The sequence below is a fragment of the Delphinapterus leucas genome, chromosome 15 (genome assembly GCF_059928025.1).
Source record: "Delphinapterus leucas isolate spDelLeu-1000000601 "Yukka" chromosome 15, BTC_Dleu_Yukka2, whole genome shotgun sequence".
Classification (NCBI taxonomy): domain Eukaryota; kingdom Metazoa; phylum Chordata; class Mammalia; order Artiodactyla; family Monodontidae; genus Delphinapterus; species Delphinapterus leucas.
This window is the reverse complement of record NC_143143.1, coordinates 4,610,271-4,627,546: the sequence shown is the minus strand read 5'-3', so window position 1 is coordinate 4,627,546 and position 17,276 is coordinate 4,610,271. Positions and strand designations below refer to the sequence as shown.

At 51.7% G+C, this 17,276-nt stretch overlaps 1 protein-coding gene across 1 annotated transcript in view; it reads right to left on the bottom strand.

Annotated features, from left to right (window-relative positions):
• The window catches only part of GRID2IP (Grid2 interacting protein), a 52,287-nt gene extending 40,519 nt beyond the window's left edge, over positions 1 to 11,768 (bottom strand). Inside the window, exons 1-2 of the mRNA XM_022587682.3 lie at positions 11,340 to 11,768; positions 3,512 to 3,666 (exon numbers count right to left, since the gene is read on the bottom strand). Of these exons, the coding sequence (XP_022443390.1) occupies positions 3,512 to 3,666; positions 11,340 to 11,753 (569 nt within the window). The 5' untranslated portion in view covers positions 11,754 to 11,768. The remainder of the gene's footprint in view (positions 1 to 3,511; positions 3,667 to 11,339) is intronic.
• Between the last annotated feature and the right edge of the window lie 5,508 nt (positions 11,769 to 17,276).

Genomic DNA, 17,276 nt, shown 5'->3' with positions numbered 1-17,276 from the left:
TGAAGGCACCAAAGGGGCCAGCAGCTGGTGCATCTGGCCAGATGACCCATGGCAGTATAGGGTGGGCCAGGCTGGTCCTGCTGAAGTGTCTGCCCCAGCAAGAGGGTGCTACCAAAGGCAGGTCACACCAGGGCAGTGTTTCTCAACTGGGGGTGATTTTGCCCCACAGAGGACATCTGGCATTGTCTGGAGACAGTTTTGGTTGTCACAAAATGAAAAGTGGGAGGAGGGCGTGCTACTGGCATCTAGTGAGCAGAGGCCGGGGATGCTGCTAAGCATCCTACAACATGCAGGACAGCCCCCAGCAACAGGGAAACATGGGGCCCCAAATGTCGATAGTGCCATGGTCAAGGAACCTCTCTAGGGAGAAAGAGACCTTCCCTAGGGGAAACCAATTTAACGGAGCACATACGAGTTGCCTGGCACTTCCCCCTACACAGTGTCATAGAATTTTCCAAGGAGCTTTGTATGATGGTGGCGCTGACACTTGTCATTAAAGCAGAGGAGGGTGAAGGAGGTGCTCACACCCTATCCCCCAGGTTCTCAACTAATCTCTTCTCTGCTTTGCCATTGGCAGAGTCCACTTACATGCTTTCCTACCAAGAACCCCACGGGGAACACGTAGAAATGACCAACCCCATTTTTATGGATAAAGTGTAGAGGTTAGTGAAACTGCTCAAGGTCACACAGCCAGTGAGTGGACTGGGGGTTCGCTAGGTCTGCTGGGATTCAAAACACAGCTTCCTCCACCACCTCAGCTGTGTGGTGGAGGTGCACTAGCAGAGCACAAAGCTGACTTTGCTTTCCTGTTCCCTCCTATCCACGTCACGCTTTCCAAACTACCTGGCCTGCCCTAATTAGAAAGTCATTTTATCACTTCATCAGACTGGAATCCCTTTGGGGATAGACCCAAATTAGGCTCTGAGCCACAGGAGTAACTGCTGTCGTAAAGAAAGATAAGACCCTTTACTTACAACATCGCCACTGACCCAAATCTCACCCTCACAGCCATGCTAAGATGATGAAGCCACGCTGAATATTAAGTCGTATTTGATATCCATTAAATTCAATGTTAAAGAGTGACATGTGGCTAGTGGCTACTGCACTGGATGGCCCAGCTTCGTGGTCTCACTGCTCCTTCTCCTTTCTCCCCAAGTCTTCCAGTTGGGCCACTGGGACCACCCCTCAGAGGCCACATGGTGATTTGGGTGGGTTCCAGCCTCTGTCGAGTGTGCACACACATGAGCACAACACACGCGCACATGTGTATCTTTACCTACCCTTTGCTGCTGCACCTCTCATTCAAGCCTTGTCTCTCCTCAGTCGGGGGGTCCCAAGGCCAGAGCCCTTCATGGCCCTCTACCAAGGCAGGGTGGGTCACAGCTAGGCACAGTTGGGTACCCAGGGTTGGGTTGTGTGTGGCACCACCCTCGCCTCTGTGGCTAGATGCCTGGCCCTGATGAACTATCTTCCCACCTCCACAGGGCGCATGCCACACCCCACCAGTCACTGTCTAAGCTCCAGCACCGGAACTTGCTGCCTGCTCCAGGCAGCCTGCCCTGACTGCCCTGTGTTGAGTCCATTCTCAGCTGCCCCTCGGCTGATGCTCAGCTCTCAGAATCACAGAAAACTGTCCGTGATTCCTCCATGCCTTCTCTGAGCTCTCTCGGGAAGGTGCTGCGTGGGGATCATCACTTCATCCCTGGAAACCAGTACATGGGCACCAGAGCACACCAGTACACCAGAGGGGTGGTGGAGGCGGGGTGGGGAGGTAGCGGGATGGGTGGCTGAAGCCAGGCTGCCAGGGCACCCCTCTCCCTGCAGAGCCCAGCTGGGCACCGCCCCCCCCTCCAGCAGCCTCCCCAATTTTCCTGTCGCCCTTGACGCTCGGACAAGAGGCTGCTGTTTCATCCTCCCCAGCAGCGCCCCGGGGACGGGGACGCTGCGGGGACTGGGCATCCCAGGTGTCCAGGGTTCCAGGTTCCCAGGCTCTAAATCGAGCATGCCCAAGGGGGTGCCTCTCCACCCCGACTCTTCCTGACCCTCTGCCGGCCGCTCGGGGGACGAGCCGCGGACAGGAAAGGCGGGCGTTAGGGGCTGTCCCGGGAGGCAGACCGGCTGACCCGGCAGAGGCGGCAGGGACGGAAGCCTGGGCAGCGCCGGAGGGAGATGAGGGACCGAGGGGGCCTCCAGCTGAGTCTGGCGGCTAACAGCCTTAAGACACGCATGCCAACTTCCCAGGGACAGCCTGGCCGCCCGGCCCCTGGCCCAGCACTGGTGCGGAGGGGCGGGGTGGGGGGCTGCCCATCCATCACCTCCCCAGGGAGCCCTCAGCGCCAGCGCATCATCTGTTCTGCAAATTTGGCTCAAGAAATAACTTTTTTTCTCTCCGGATTTTCCCAGCAAGGGGCAGGCCCCTAACTCACCCCAGGCAGCTCATGGTGGCCTCTTTTGTGCTCTGCTGCAGAGCGGAGACGCTGCGCCCGGGCTTGGGGAGTGGGGGTGGCCAGCCCGGTCCCTGACATTGGCCAGGCCCAGAGGGAGGGGCAGGCTGCGGGGTGAATGGCAGCGAGGGGAGGGGGCGGGCTGAGCCCAGGAAGGGGGAGGGGCGGGGGTGGGGAGCGTCACAGGCCCTGGAGGCAGGGGGTGGAGAGCCAGCCCCGCAGGACCCGTGCAGGGAACACATCATTCAGGCCCACGGGGGCCTGATCAAAGCTGTGCGGTGCAGGGCAGGATGGGGGTGGAGGTGGGGGGCCGGTTTCAGGAGATTCCCAGGTGTGGACCTACCGGGAGATTTTTTTTTTTTTTCCTGAAGGAGGAATTTAGAAGGTCCAAAGCTGAGCAGAAAGTGCACAGCTAACTGGTTCATGTTCTTGTGACTGCTATTCATTTGCTGTGTGACTTTGGGCCAGTCCCTTAACCTCTCTGAGCCTCAGTCTACCTCTGTGGAATGGGGACAATAATAGTGCTGGTGGGATTCAGTGAGAGAGTGTTCGTCTAGGGACCTGGCGAGGTTCTTGGCACGCAGCTGTCATCATCAAAGGGCAGAGAGAACACACTGTTTATAGGATGGGGAGGAGGGCGGTGCCCGGGATGGACACAGCACAGCTCCAGGCTTCCTTGCCTTGACGCTGCGCCATTACTCCCTCTCAGTGAAGAACTAGGATTGTCTTGGTGTCGCATTGGAGATTTCTGTGATCTGGGTTTTGGGACAGAGCAGGGCAGACTGTGACTTGAGCTCAGGAGGTGGGTCTTCTCTGCAGCCAGTCCCAGCCCAGCAGTTAGCAGCCCTTTCCTTCTCACTCAAAGTGATGCCTTGGCGGCCAGCAAAGCCAACAGCTGACCTTCCCAGCAGCCTTCGGGGTCACTGGCCCACCCATATCCTGGAGCTGACGGGGTGTTGGGGTCCAGCTCAGGGGCGGGCCACACAGCAACAGCAGCAGCAGAGCCCGGGGTGGTGGTGGGAGAGTGGACACCCCTGCTTGCCCATCCTGCCCCCCAATTGAGGTACCTGAGGTTCTCCAGGAGGGGCCCACGGGCCTCGAGGGGCAGCACCAGGGTGAGCGCCCACACCAGCTCATCCACCCGCTGCTCAGCCGCGAACTGCTTTAGAGCAGCGAACATCCGCTCCTTGGTCATCGGCTGGTCCCCCAAGATTTCATCCACCTGCGGGGAAGGGTCTGATGAGTGGCCACAAGGGTCCCAGGGCAGAACACCAGGGAATCAGTCACCTCCCTCCCTTTCTCCCCCAGGACAGCTGACATGGCAGCCCCCTCTGGGCCCCCGTGAGAGCTCCTTACCCAGACCATGCCATTTCAGAGCTCACAGTAGCCCAACGAGGTGGGCAGGGCCCGTATCTTTGTTCTATATCTAAGGAAACTGAGGCTGCTAGGGGTGGGGTGACTTACTCAAGGCCATGGAGTCAGGATTCAAACCCAGAGACAGCCCTTCTACTGAATATCGTGAGGATTAAAGGAATCCATGTAAGGGCTTAAAACACGTGCCAAGCACTCTGTAATTGCTAGTTACTAGCATCATAACACTATATTCCCTTCCACCATACTCTTCCGCCGAGAGATCCCACAGAGAACGTTCTGGCTCCACAAAAAGGCCCTGGGGTGCACGCGTCACCCCAAATTCTGGTTTCCTCAATGCTCCCTCTGGACTTTTGTTTTCTTCACCTTATTGTGCAAACCAGCTGAGGCCAGACAGAGCACATCTACTCAGAGGAGCCTACCGGACATGGGCAGCAAGAGTGTCCAAAGCCTAAAAATGCGCCTGTCATTTTACCCAATGATCGTGCATCGACGAATGTATCCTTGACGTGTCCTGACAAGTGCACGACGATATATGAGTGAAGAGGTTCACCTCTGCATTATTTATGATACTGAGACACTGGAAGCAGTATAAATATCTGACATTACAGGCTAAATAATTGTAGCACATCCATTTGGGGGATATTTCCTTGGCTATGCAGCCAAGATGGGAGGAAATCCCCAACCAGGTGAGAGGCAAGGTCCTGGGCCTTATGTTGCAGCCTCGGGCAGTCGGAGGCTCTTGCCCAGGGCTTTTGCTCTTGAAGGAATGACGCAGAGATGTGGGGACACGGAGCTTGTTCAGGGCAGTGGCAGAGCCCTGTAGCGCGCCCTGAGCAGACTCATCCTGAAGGGTGTTTAGGACAGCTGTGCTCCAGGTGGCCCATCCCTTCTTGGTCCTAAGCCTAGGTCTCCAGCACTGATTCTATGAACTCTTCCTCCCACAAATTCCTTTTCTGCCTCAGCGGAGTCAACTTCTGTTGTTTCACAGCCAAGTTCACTCCATACTCTGCAATATTGGATATCGTTGATTCTAGGGTGAGCACTTTTTTTAAAAAAATTTTAACATCTCTGAAATCAGGTTGTGTCCTATGGCTAGTTGTCATTCCTGTGCATGTATGAATCTGGTCATAGGTTTCATATTGTTACTTCCATTGAGTTATATACATTGCGAGTACTAAATATGTCCAAATAAGTCTAAAAGCCCTCTTCCACTAACTACAAATTAAGTGACAAGAAGATAAGGAAGCATGTGTCACGGGTCAGTTGGCAGGGATTTTTCTTTCTTGGTGGTAAATAAAACAAGTGCATCTTGCAATTGACAGTGTTTAAGGTTTGATGCAATGTGGTACCATTTGGCCAGAGAGAATGATGCTGTAGGTCTTTATTTAAAAACCATGAAATGGGGAGTGATGGCTAATGGGTGCAGGGCTTCTTTCTGGGGTGATTAAAAAGTTCTAAAATTGTGGTGATAGTTGCACAGCTCTGTGAATATACTAAAAGCCATTGAAGTGTACACTTTAAATGAATAAATTGTATGGTATATGAATACATCTCACTAAAGCTGTTATAAAATACATAGAAAATGTTTGTGATAAACAGGTAAGTGAAAAAAACAGGTTATCAAATGGAACACACGGTATTACATTTTTTATCATAGATAATTACACATATGTCTGCACAGGGAATATGCACTAAGGTTTATAGTGATTTTGATTATTTTTATGTCAATGGTTTCCATTTTTTAAACAGTGAGCTTATATGACTTATACAGTCAGGAAAAGGCATACATGTTGTCATTGCTTCTTTTTTTTCCCTTTTTCTTTTACTGTGGTAAAAATGCACATAACATAAAATTTACCACAGTAACCATTTTCATATGTACAATTCAGTGGCATTAAGTACATTCACAGTGTGGTGTAGCCATCACCACCTTCCAGTTCCAGGACATTCTCATCACCCCAGGTGGAAACGCTGTACCCATTAAGCGGTCACTCCCCATTCCCTACTTCCCCAGCCCTGGGCAGCCACTAATCTATTTTTCTGTTCTATGGATGCTCATACTGAATATTTCTTATGACTGGGATCATATACTATGTGGGTTTTTGTGCCTGGCACCAATACTTTTTTTTTTTGCCTCACTGCACGTGGGATCTTAGTTCCCCGACTAGGGATCGAACCTGCACCCCCTGCAGTGGAAGCTCAGCGTCCTAACCACTGGACTGTCAGGGAATTCCCACTAATACTTTAAAAAATGCAGCAGTTAACCATTGTCTGTCCATACTCCAGGAGATCCCTGCCTTGTTAGTCCGGGGTCTGGGGGTGCCTCTGGGTACTGACATCCTGAGCTAACCCTGAAGCAGGGGTGGGAGGCTGGGCCGCTTGGTGAGTCTGGGAGTTTGCCATGCATCTCTCTCAGGACCGTGCAGGTGCAATTTCGGCCAGAAGTGGGGCTGTTCGGTACCCCCTTCCATCCACCTCCAAACTTCTCAACAGACCCAGCATCCCTCCCCTCCACCCTCCACTCTCCTGGGCAAGGCCAACCCACAAGGCCACAGACATTACACTGTACACACACACACACCAGAGTCCCCACCCTCTCTTCCTGCCACCTACTTGTCACTCAGCTGTCAGCTTGAAAGTCCCCTCCTTAGGGAGCCTTTCCTGACCACTCCGTTCAAGGGGCCCCCATCACTCTCTCATCTCCCTGTTTATTTCCTCCCTTAATTGATCATCATCTCAAATAACTGTTTATTGATTTGTCCACGTGCTCATCATTTCTTTCCCCACAGGCATGTCAGCAGCTATGAGAGCAGGCTCCCCTCCAGTCCTGTTCACAGCTGTTTCCCCAGCCCTTGCTCATCAGAGGGCTACAGTCAACAGCGGCAAAATGCATGGATTTCAGTGTCTCCACAGCCTCCTTCCCTTCAGCTCATACAAATGTTCACATCTCTCCCAGTAAATAAAGTCCTCCCTGATCCCACAACCCCACCATCCTCTTCTTTTTCCTGCTCAGAACTGTCTATACTTGCTCTTTCCATATGACTGTCCTTACCTGCCACAGTCCACCCCTTGACTTGCCACAAGTGCTCCCTGACACCGCTCTGGACAAGGACCCCAGATGGTGACGCCTAGATCTTGATCTTCAGCCCAGAGCTTTCTCCTGAACTTCAGAACTGTACATCCAGCTGCTTTCTACGTGGTAGCACAAGGGGATTAAGGAAGGCTTTCCAGAGGTGGTGACACCATAGAGGATGAGCAGGTATTAGCAGGTGGCTTCCAGGGCATCCAGCCAGAGGCCACATTCTGTGCATGCCTCAGTCCCGGCACCTGCACACCAGGTCTCCCTCACCAGGTGTGATGGCCCGAGACATAGACCTGACATCTTACTCCTATCCAGACCCGAGCACAGGGCTTGGTGCATTCAGTGAGCGTTTACAGAACTGAACCAAAGAGCTGGCAAGTGGCCGGCCATTCTCGAGGTGCATTTCCTGCAGCTCCCCCGCCGACCTTTCTTTCCCTCTCGGTGCGTGGGGCAGGCTGCAGTACCAGGCACCCCTCCTCGAGAACCCGCCAGACCGAGGAATGTTAGTGGCTTTGAAATCAAAGTCAGCTGCAGCCTCGATTCAAAAGAGAACATGGCTAGGGGGAAAGATGTTTTATGTAAGAAAGAGGAAAAAATAGTTCCTCCCTCCTGGGGCCCCTGCCACAGTGCGGTTTTGGTGTCAGCTATTACCGAGATGCTCTCAGCCTACATCTAAGCATGATGCGCCATCACGGGGCACTAATGGATTTTCTATTAAATATCAGGCTCTTCAAGGAGGACAATCTGGGGCAGGACGAGTGCTGGCAAGAACCTGGGAGCTGATTGGTCAAAACCAATGGCGGACGGCGGGGGGAGGCGCTCCACAGACACTGTTGATCTTCCTGAGGCAGTCTTTTTTTGGGATTTGTGGAGCTGCTTGGGGGAGCTCTAACCAGAATCTACCACTCTCCATTCCCTCTTGCCAGAAAATGCACCACAGCTGACCTGGGCAGCTGGTCAGATTCCTCCCTCGGTCATGACCCCTGGCCCTGCTTCCTGGCCAAGTCTGCATGTCCACCCTGCCCTTCTGGGGCCTCTGATGGGCCCCCTTCCGACTCTCCAGGGATCGCATGGAGTCTGGGACAGACCTTTGGTTCTACAGCAGGTCATCTGGCATTACAGCAGACTTTACTAGTTGCTATGGTCTGAATGTTTGTGTCCCCCCAAAATTTGTACGTTGAAAACCTAATGCCCCAGGCGATGGTATTAGGAGGTGGGACCTTTGGGATGTGATTAGGTCATGAGGGTGGAGGTCTCATGAATGGAATTAGTGCCCTTATAAAAGAGCCCCAAAGAGCTCCCTCGCCCCTTTCACCATGTGAGGACAAAACCAGAAGTCTGCAATCCAAAGAGGGCCCTCGCTCAACCATGCTGGCACCCTGTTCTCAAACTTCCAGACTCCAGAGCTGTGAGAGATAGATTCCTGTTTATGAGTCACCCAATCTGTGGTAGTTTTTTACAACAGCTGGAATGGATTCAGGTGCTAGCGCTCACCAATATCTCTAGGTCTCCCCTCCTTCCTGGACACACAGAGGACTACACTTCCCAGCATCCTTTGGAAGCAGCAGTGTGACTGGTTCTAGCCAATGAGCATTGACGGGAGGTGCAGTGGGTGGATTCCTCCCTTAAGAGTTGAGGCCCAATCTTCTTTTCTTTTTTAATGAATACTTTCTTAATTTTTTTAGTAGTTACCATTAAATTATTAACACATGTATTTAACTAAACAACCAAAAAAAAGAAAATGACCCGAAGTCTGACATTAATCTCTGGCCCCTTCCTAGATAAGAAAAGAAATTTACGACACTTTACTATGGAACACAGCTCGCCTCCACTTATCACCCTATCATATTCCTTGTTAGTATCGCTTAGAATTTTAATTTTGTGAGGCACAATCTTTTATGCTCTCTTCCTCTTCTATGGGAATCTTTGAGCTTCATGTTGAGGTGGAGGAGTCTGGAATGCTGGGACCTCATGTAGAGGTCAGCCCTCTGGACACTTAGAGGACTAAAAGTGGGGGTAAAAATTAACTGTGGTGGGTGAAAAGGCATCCATATCTTTGATGTTTGTTGTTACGGGCGAGCTTATCATGGAGATAGGAAAAAGTCACATCTTTTGAGGAGCTGGACTCTGGTGACCTAGGAAGGCCAGAGCTGAGTCCTGTGTGTATGTGTGAGTGACTGCCTGGACCTGGCTAGAGGCTGGCCTGCTTGGGGGAATGGGGCTGAAAGGCTCAGCTGAGGTCCTGCCCAGACAATGGTTTATGCTGGGGCACATGGTAGAGGTGAGGCTCCTGAGGGGAGTCAGTTTAGAAGGAGGACTGGGCCAAGCTTAGGTGCTGGAAGAGGCCAGGTGGGTGGGGATCTGATACCTGGGCAGTGAGCTGGGAGCCATTTGGGCAATGGCCAAACTCCAGCATGGCTTCCTGGCCCCTTCGCCCCCAAACCCCATGGCCAAACCCTGCCAAGGGCAGGACTGAGCAAATCCACTTCCATGGAGGACAAGGAATGGTATCTGAACTCAAGTGTCCCAAGTACCAAGCAGATACGAAGTTTCCAGGACATTGGGCTTGGCATCCACATGGGGCCTGAACCCTAGGCAGGGAGAGGGGAGTGTCTAGGCTCCAGACTCTTTCCTGGCTCACTTGTTGTTCAGTTGGAGTTTCAGTCAAATGAGGGCCTTTGGACCACATCTGAAGGCCCTGGAGCATAGGTATATGAGGGCAGATGGCCTGAGGTAGTTGCTGCACTGAGACCTTCCCAGTAGACGTGATCGTACTGGGCAGCCTCTTCCTCATATATGTGTCACATCCCAGGTTTCTCGGGTTTGCCTGGATTGGTCCAGTAGAGGGATATGTTTCCGCAAATCAGGGATTTCTTGGGATTCTGGCCTGAGGCCAACACCATCCTCAGCCTTTCCTTCCCAGCCCCGGGTCCCCACCTCTCCTGGTGGCTACCCCTCACTTCCTGAAGGTGGCTCAGGCCTTGGGCTCCTCTTTCGGCTGGAGGCCTTGGCCATTTCTGGCTCCTAACCCTCAGTCCTCAGGGAAGTCCTAACTTTCCACCTGAGAACACTCAGAGCCTGTTTGTGCCAAAGCCTGACAGGCGATGCCTTTGGAGGTTTGGGGGACCCAAACCTGGGCCTCCTGTGGCCAACCTGCCATCCAGACTGCTGTGTAAGTCAGGGCCAGATCCCGGTTTTGTGGGGGCTTGAAACAGGTGTGGTTCTTTTACTTATTTATTTATTTTTGGCTGCGTTGGGTCTTCGTTGCTGCACACGGGCTTTTCTCTAGTTGCAGTGAGTGGGGGCTACTCTTCGTTGCGGTGCGCGGGCTTCTCGTTGCGGTGGCTTCTCTTGTTGCAGAGCACGGGCTCTAGGCACATGGGCTTCAGTAGTTGTGGCACAGCGGCTCAGTAGTTGTGGCGCACGGGCTTAGTTGCTCCGCGGCATGTGGGATCTTCCCGGACCAGGGTTGGAACCCGTGTCTCCCGCATTGGCAGGCGGATTCTTAACCACTGTGCCACCAGGGAAGCCCAGGTGTGGCTCTTTTAAAAATAACACTATGTACTATGGTCTGAGTGTTTGTGTCCCCCTCCCCAATTTATATATTGAAATTTTAACCCCCAAAGATGGGGCCTTTGGGAGATGTTCAGGTAATGAGGGTAGAGCCCTCATTAAGGGATTAGTGTTCTTATAAAAGAGACCCAAGAGAGATCCCTAGCCCCTTCCACTCTGTGAGGACACAGCAAGAAGGCCACTGTCTGTGACCCAGGAGGGGGGGTCGTCACCAGACACTGATCTGCTGGCACTGTGATCTTGCACTTCCCAGCCTCCAGAACTGTGAGAAATAAATTCCTGGTTTTTATAAGCCACTCACACTCTGACAGTTCATTTTAGCAGCCGCAGTAGACTAAGGCAGTATGTTACTAATACGGGCAATAGAAAGAATGATCCACTACCACACACAACAGGGATGAAAGTCACAGATATAACATGACCATAAGAAGCCCAGCACCAAAGAGTACACGTTATATAATTCCATTTATATGACGTTCACAAACAGGCAAAAGTCCTCTATAACGATGGAAGTCAGCATAGTAGCTACCTCTGGTTGGGGCAGATAGGGAAAGGATCACATGAGAACCTTCTCATGAAGGAGAAGGTGAAGGAATCATTCTATGCTCTGCATTCTATTACTGTCTTTATGCTATTAATCTACAGGTTGATCAGGGTGGTAGTTACAACGGTGTATGCCTAGGTAAGATTTACTGAGCTGTGCATCCGTATTACCTCAATAAATAAAGAAAAGCAACTCCCACAGATCAAGCCCCTGACGTGCCCCGCCCACAGTGCCCGCCCCCCAGAACAATAGCCCCTAGAGCCCCACCCCCAGACCGCCCCGCCTCCTAGGGCCCCGCCCCGTCCTGCCCTGGGCGCCCTACCTTGCGGCTGAACTCCTGGGCTTTGCGCCTGCGCTCTCGGTGCACGGCGTCAGGGCGTTTGCGGCCGGCCAGGCGTAGCAGCTCGCGGCCCAGAGAGAGGCCGCGGCCGGAGCGAGGGGGCCGCGAGGCTGTGGTCAGGGGTGCACAGCCGGATCCCGCGCTGGGGCCGCCGTCGGGGCCGGGGAGCACGCCCAGGCTGGGCGGCACGCGCGGGCAGCGCCGGGCCAGGCGCACGAGGCGCTCGCGGCTCAGGCCGCCCACGGCCAGCCCCTCCACCTCCAGGATCTGGTCCCCAGGCCGCAGACCCCCGGTGTGTGCGCTGCTCCCTTCGGCCACCTCCAGGACGAAGCAGGGACCCGAGCCGCCCAGCCGGAAGCCGAAGTCCTCAGGCCAGCCCTGGTTGGTGGCTGGCATGGCAGTGGTGTCCGAGCAGCTGGAGAGGGAGAGAGACAGCACTCTGGGCTGCGTGTCGCTCAAAGACTCAAGGCCTGTGCTAGTCCGAGTCTCTACTCCTTCCTCTCTGCCTCCGTGTGGAGGATGAGTTCTTAGGATATTGTCTGAACTCTTGGATCCAGTTGTGCCCGATTCACCAACTCCCATGGGGCAATGGGACTTCCCAGTGGTATGAGCTCACAAATTCCTACTGACTTTGGGGGTTATTTGCCCTTTGAACTGCCCTCCTTGAGGAAGCGTGATATGGCTGATCTGGGGGCTCTGGGCTCCTGGCCTTACGACAGGCTCGGGGTTGGGGAGGTGACTCTGTCCTCCAAACGCAGATGATCCTGTGGGCTGGAGACGGAAACACATCATGGGGAGGCGAGGCTGACACGTCATAGGTGAGGCTTAGTTTTCTGGGTAAGAGTCCATAGTTCTGAGAACTTCTTGAAGCTGGCTTAGAAGAACATCTGAGGGCTGGATTTTGAAGGCCCTGGTCTCGGTACCCCTCAGCCCTCCGAAGGTGTTTGGAGAGCCCTCCACCCACACTATGGGTGTCATCCTCCCACTGGTTCCCTCTCCCAGGAGCTGGCCTCTCCCAGGACACCTGGGGAACACTTCTTAGAACCGTTGGGGGGCAGGGAGGAGGTCCAGGCTTCCAGGAGCATCATGGACTGTGGGAGGAAATGTCCCTGAGTGACATTGAGTGAGAACCTGTGTCACCTGCCACCAGAGTGCACGGTGTGAGAACTCCTCACACTTGGTGGGGTGGGAGCTGCCATACCCCGAGGCTAGCAGGCTCACTCCCGAGCCCACCCCAAGGGACCTGGTCCTCTTCCGCCAGGCAGTGGTGCCACCATGGAGCCTCAGGGACACTTACTCTGTCACATGGTGGCATCACTGGCCTCCTGGGTCTGCTGGGCCCAGGCGGGGTGGGGGCATCCCCGTGTCTTGGATGGGCCTGAGCTCAGTTCTTGTACCACGAGAGAAGCAGTCAGCTCCTCCACGATCAAAGAGGGGCTGGCTGGAAACTGTGCACACCTATTCTGACCAGCGACCTCTGGCAGGGCTGCCTATCAGAGGCCAGAACAGGCAACTCCTAACACATCTACACCCAACCTGGGGAGCCTGCACAACCAAAGAGGCTGCCAGCAAGCGAACCCTGCTGGGCATTTGAGCTGTGTCCAGCCCTCCAGTGCGTCCGCAGCCCTGCAGGTTGACCAAAGCCCTCTCTCACCCATGCAGAGCTCCCCGTCTGGGTCACTCTCCTCCCTCATCTTCCCCTGGAAACAGGACTCCAGACTCCCAACAGGGCTTACGAGAGGCAGGCATCCCAGGGCTGCCCATCCCAGAATATTGGGTCCCCCACCTCCCTCCAGGTTTGCTCACCTTCCTCCCTGGTGACGGCAGTGGCTGCAGTGACAGAGCACAGTGCTCGCGGGACACCTGGGGACACTCGCTTGTTGCCGGCCCTCTGCTGCTCAGGGCCTTGGCATTGGTTACTGATGCGTCCGAGGTGACAGCTGGAGTTTCTAAGGCAAAGTGATCCTCTGAGTAACCCGAGAAGGCCCCGGTTACCAGGTGGACCAGCAGGATGGTTGGACAGCTTGGCCAGGGCCCAGAGTGGCCGGCCCCTGCTGTAGGGTCCTGGGGGATATGCAGTGGTCCTCAGGCAGGAGTGAAGACTGACTGGAGCTGGGCCCGGGGCCAGGTCCACCTCTGAGGTCACAGAGCTTGGCAGGTGGGTCAAGAGGATTCAACTGGGCTGTTTGGGAGTGGGGGCGACGGCACAGGGGACTGATGAGACTCACTGGGGCATGGAGATCCAGTCCCCACGGAGGACACCACCTCCGGAGCCCCACAGGCCAGGTTTATTGGCAGGAGAAAGGGAGACCCAGTCCAGAAAAAGACGTTTGGATGGGAGAAAAGATGCTGACCTAAGTAATTTTGGAAACGAGCAGGGTCTGTAAAACGAAAGGCAAAAGGAACTGTGCATAACACTGTGCTCTAGTTGGGAAAGTTGTTCCCTACAGGGGTGCGGGTTGACAATTCTGAAACCACACTGTACGTGCACACTGGCACTGAACAGCTAAGTCAGTGGATCGCGGGAGCCAGGTTTCTCCCTGTTGGAGTGGGAGATTACAGATGAGCAAAGGGGAAAAGCTGGAATGACCCGCGAGGCACTGGATTAGTCAGGAACAGCGGTATGAACTCATGCTTAGCCTACTATGCAGCAGATAGATACACAGAGAAATCTTTACAGATATGCGCATAGGCATAGGTTAGTACCTGCACATCAGTTCGCTTGCTCTGTCAGCTGAGAAGGCTTAGAAGCAAGGACATCCCAGCAGCAATGAGCACATCCAGTGCCAGATCTTGATTTCTAATATCATTGCCCAGTAAAAGGAGCCCGGGCTCCCTGGAGAAATGACTGATTCGAGGGCTGGGGCAGGAAATATATAAGGTGAGCCTGGAGCATCTTCTAGTGCTGGAGAGTAAGGAAGTGCTAAACACACACACACACACACACACACACACACACACACACACACACACACGATGGGGTTTGTCAAAGGGACACAGGAGCTGAAGGAAAGGGTTCCCTGTGGCCAAAACTGGAACAATTTGAGCAAAAAAGTAAATAACGTAGTGTTGGGTTACAACCCAAGGTATAAAATAAACACCTGCACGTTTACACTGATATAAACAATCGATTAAGTAAATGAGGAAAAGAGACATCTCTCCTGTGCAGAAGAGTTCCAGATAATTTAGACGGCTATTCCTCCTTCTGGAGGTGGAACGGAGCTCCCCACCCTTAAGTGTGGGCTTAGCATAGTGACTTCTTTCCAAAGAGGACAGATGCGAGGGTGGGGAGAGAGTATTTTGCAGTGGAGAAACCCGACGAACACGACCTCAGTCAGGTGATCAAGGTCACCAGCAGCAGGGACAAATCAGGTTGATGGCACGGACCCTTTATTTGCTGTGATGGGAATGGCACTTTGCCTCTGTGGACTTCTCTGCAAAACCCGTAATCAGTCTGACTACGAGAAGAACTTCAGGCAAACCCAAATTGGGAGACATTCTGAAAATACGTATCTCTTCAAAATGGTCAAGGTCATCAAAAACAAGAAAAGTATGAGAAACTGTCACAGACTGGAGGAGGCTAAGGAGACCTGATGACTAGATGCAATATGGGATCCTGGGACGGAGAAAGCACGTTAGGTGAAAAGTTAAGGAAATCTGAATTAGCTAATAATAATGGGTCAGTATCAGTTCATTAGGGGTGACAAATCGACCATAGTAATGTAAGATGACAGCAATAGGGGACATTGGGTACGGGGTAAGATGGAACTCTGTACTGTCTTCCCAACTTGCTGCAAGCCTAAAACTGTTCTAAAATTAAAAGTTTATTTTTAAATCCTTTTCTCAGGATGTGGGGAATGGGGATCAGACAGATTAGAAGGTACTCTTAATAGGTCACCATGATTGAACTGGATGCTTTCCAGAGTTTGCTTTAACCATAGGTGCTCCAAGTTACTCTGTGTGTGTGTGTGTGAGAGAGAGAGAGAGAGAGAGAGAGAAGGAGAGAGAGAGAGAGAAGTGTATATATGTGTGCTCTAGTCTCATGTACATTATAAACTCTGCTAGGAAGCTTACAGTATATGCTCATTGGAAAAAAAAAAAAAAACTGTGAGTGAACAAGAGTGTCCCCAGAGCCCGGTGGAAGAGTGACTGATGCTGTAATTGAGTACGTCTTCAAGCACAACTCTGAGTGCCTGTTAGGCTGCAGAACTGTTGTGCTGCATGGTAAATGGACACAAACCAGGGCAGTCACGTGGCTGATTCACTTGGGCTGCTCTTTTGTCCTCCTGACTAACAAAGTCTATATGGTACAAAATTAAGTTATCTAACACCACTGATGGGAATGTAAAATGGTACAACCATTATGGAATACTGTTTCTTAAAAAGCTAAACATACTAAACACTTTTCAAATGACCCACCCATCCCACTCCTGGGTATGGATTTATCCAAGGAAAATGAAACCATATGCCCACGCAAAGACTTGGACATGAATCCATCGACAGATGAATGGATAAGGAAGATATGGTACATATATGCGATGGAATACTACTCGGCCATAAAAAAGAATGAAATAATGCCATTTGCAGCAACATGGATGGACCTAGGGATTATCATACTAAGTGAAGGAAGTCAGAAACAGAAAGACAAATACCATATGATATCACTTCTATGTGATCTAAGTATATCAAAATATGAATCTAAAATGTGACACAAATGAACTTGTCTAAGAGACAGAAACAGACAGACATAGCAAATTGGTAGTTGTCAAGGGGGAGTGTGTGTGGGGGAGATGGAGTGGGAGTTTGGGATGAGCAGATGCAAACTATTATATATAGAATGAATAAACAACAAGGTCCTACTGTATAGCACAGGGAATTGTATTCGATATCCTGTAATAAACCATAATGGAAAAGAATATGAAAAAGAGTGTGTGTATGTATGTGTGTATATATATATATGTTTATATATATATTCTATACAGCAAACTGAATCACTTTGCTCTACAGCAGAAATTAACACAACATTGTAAATCAACTCTACTTCAATAAAATAAATTTTTAAAAAAAGACTTGTACATGAATGTTTATAGTAGCACTATTCACACAGCCAAAAACTGGAAACAATCTTAGTACCTATGTACTGGCGAATAGAGACACAGATTGTGGTCTATCTCTACAATGGAATGCTCCTCAGTAATAAAAAGAAATGAACTATTGATACAATCAACAGCAAGGATGAACCTCAAAAGCTCCATGGTGAAAGAAGCTGGGAATGAAAGGCTCTATGATTCCATTTATATTAAAATCTATAACATACAAGCTGACCTATAACACTGGAAAGCAGATGAGTGACTTCTGGGGCCGAGGCAGAGGCAAGGATGAACTGCAAAGGGGTGTGAGAAAACTTCTGGACAAGATGGAAATGTTCTGTATTTTGATTGTGGTGGTAATTTGGCAGGGATGTGCCTGTCAAAACTCACTGAACTGTACGCTTTAAATGTATGCAATTTCCTACATATAAATTATACCTCGATAAAGGTGATGTTTAGAAACTTGAATTACTTGAGGGGTACACTCCTAAACCCTGTAACTTATGTAGGCTGGGAAAGTAACACACACTGAGCCAGACCCCATCATGTGCCAGCAGTTGTCATATATTTGTTATCTCATGTGATGGTCACGACTCTCCCAACAAAGTCAGAATTGTTAGCCCCAGTTCAGAGAGGAAAAAACAGAGCTTCAGAGAGTTAAGTGACTTGTCCAGGGCCACACAAGCTCATGAGTGGCTGAGATGGTGTGTGACCATCTCTGCCCTCCTCGACCTGAGCCCTCAGGGAGACTCATGGTCCTATAGAACTGACCACAGATGAATGCACATCTCTGCCCCCCAAGCCTAGATACTTTCTCCATGCTCCTCCG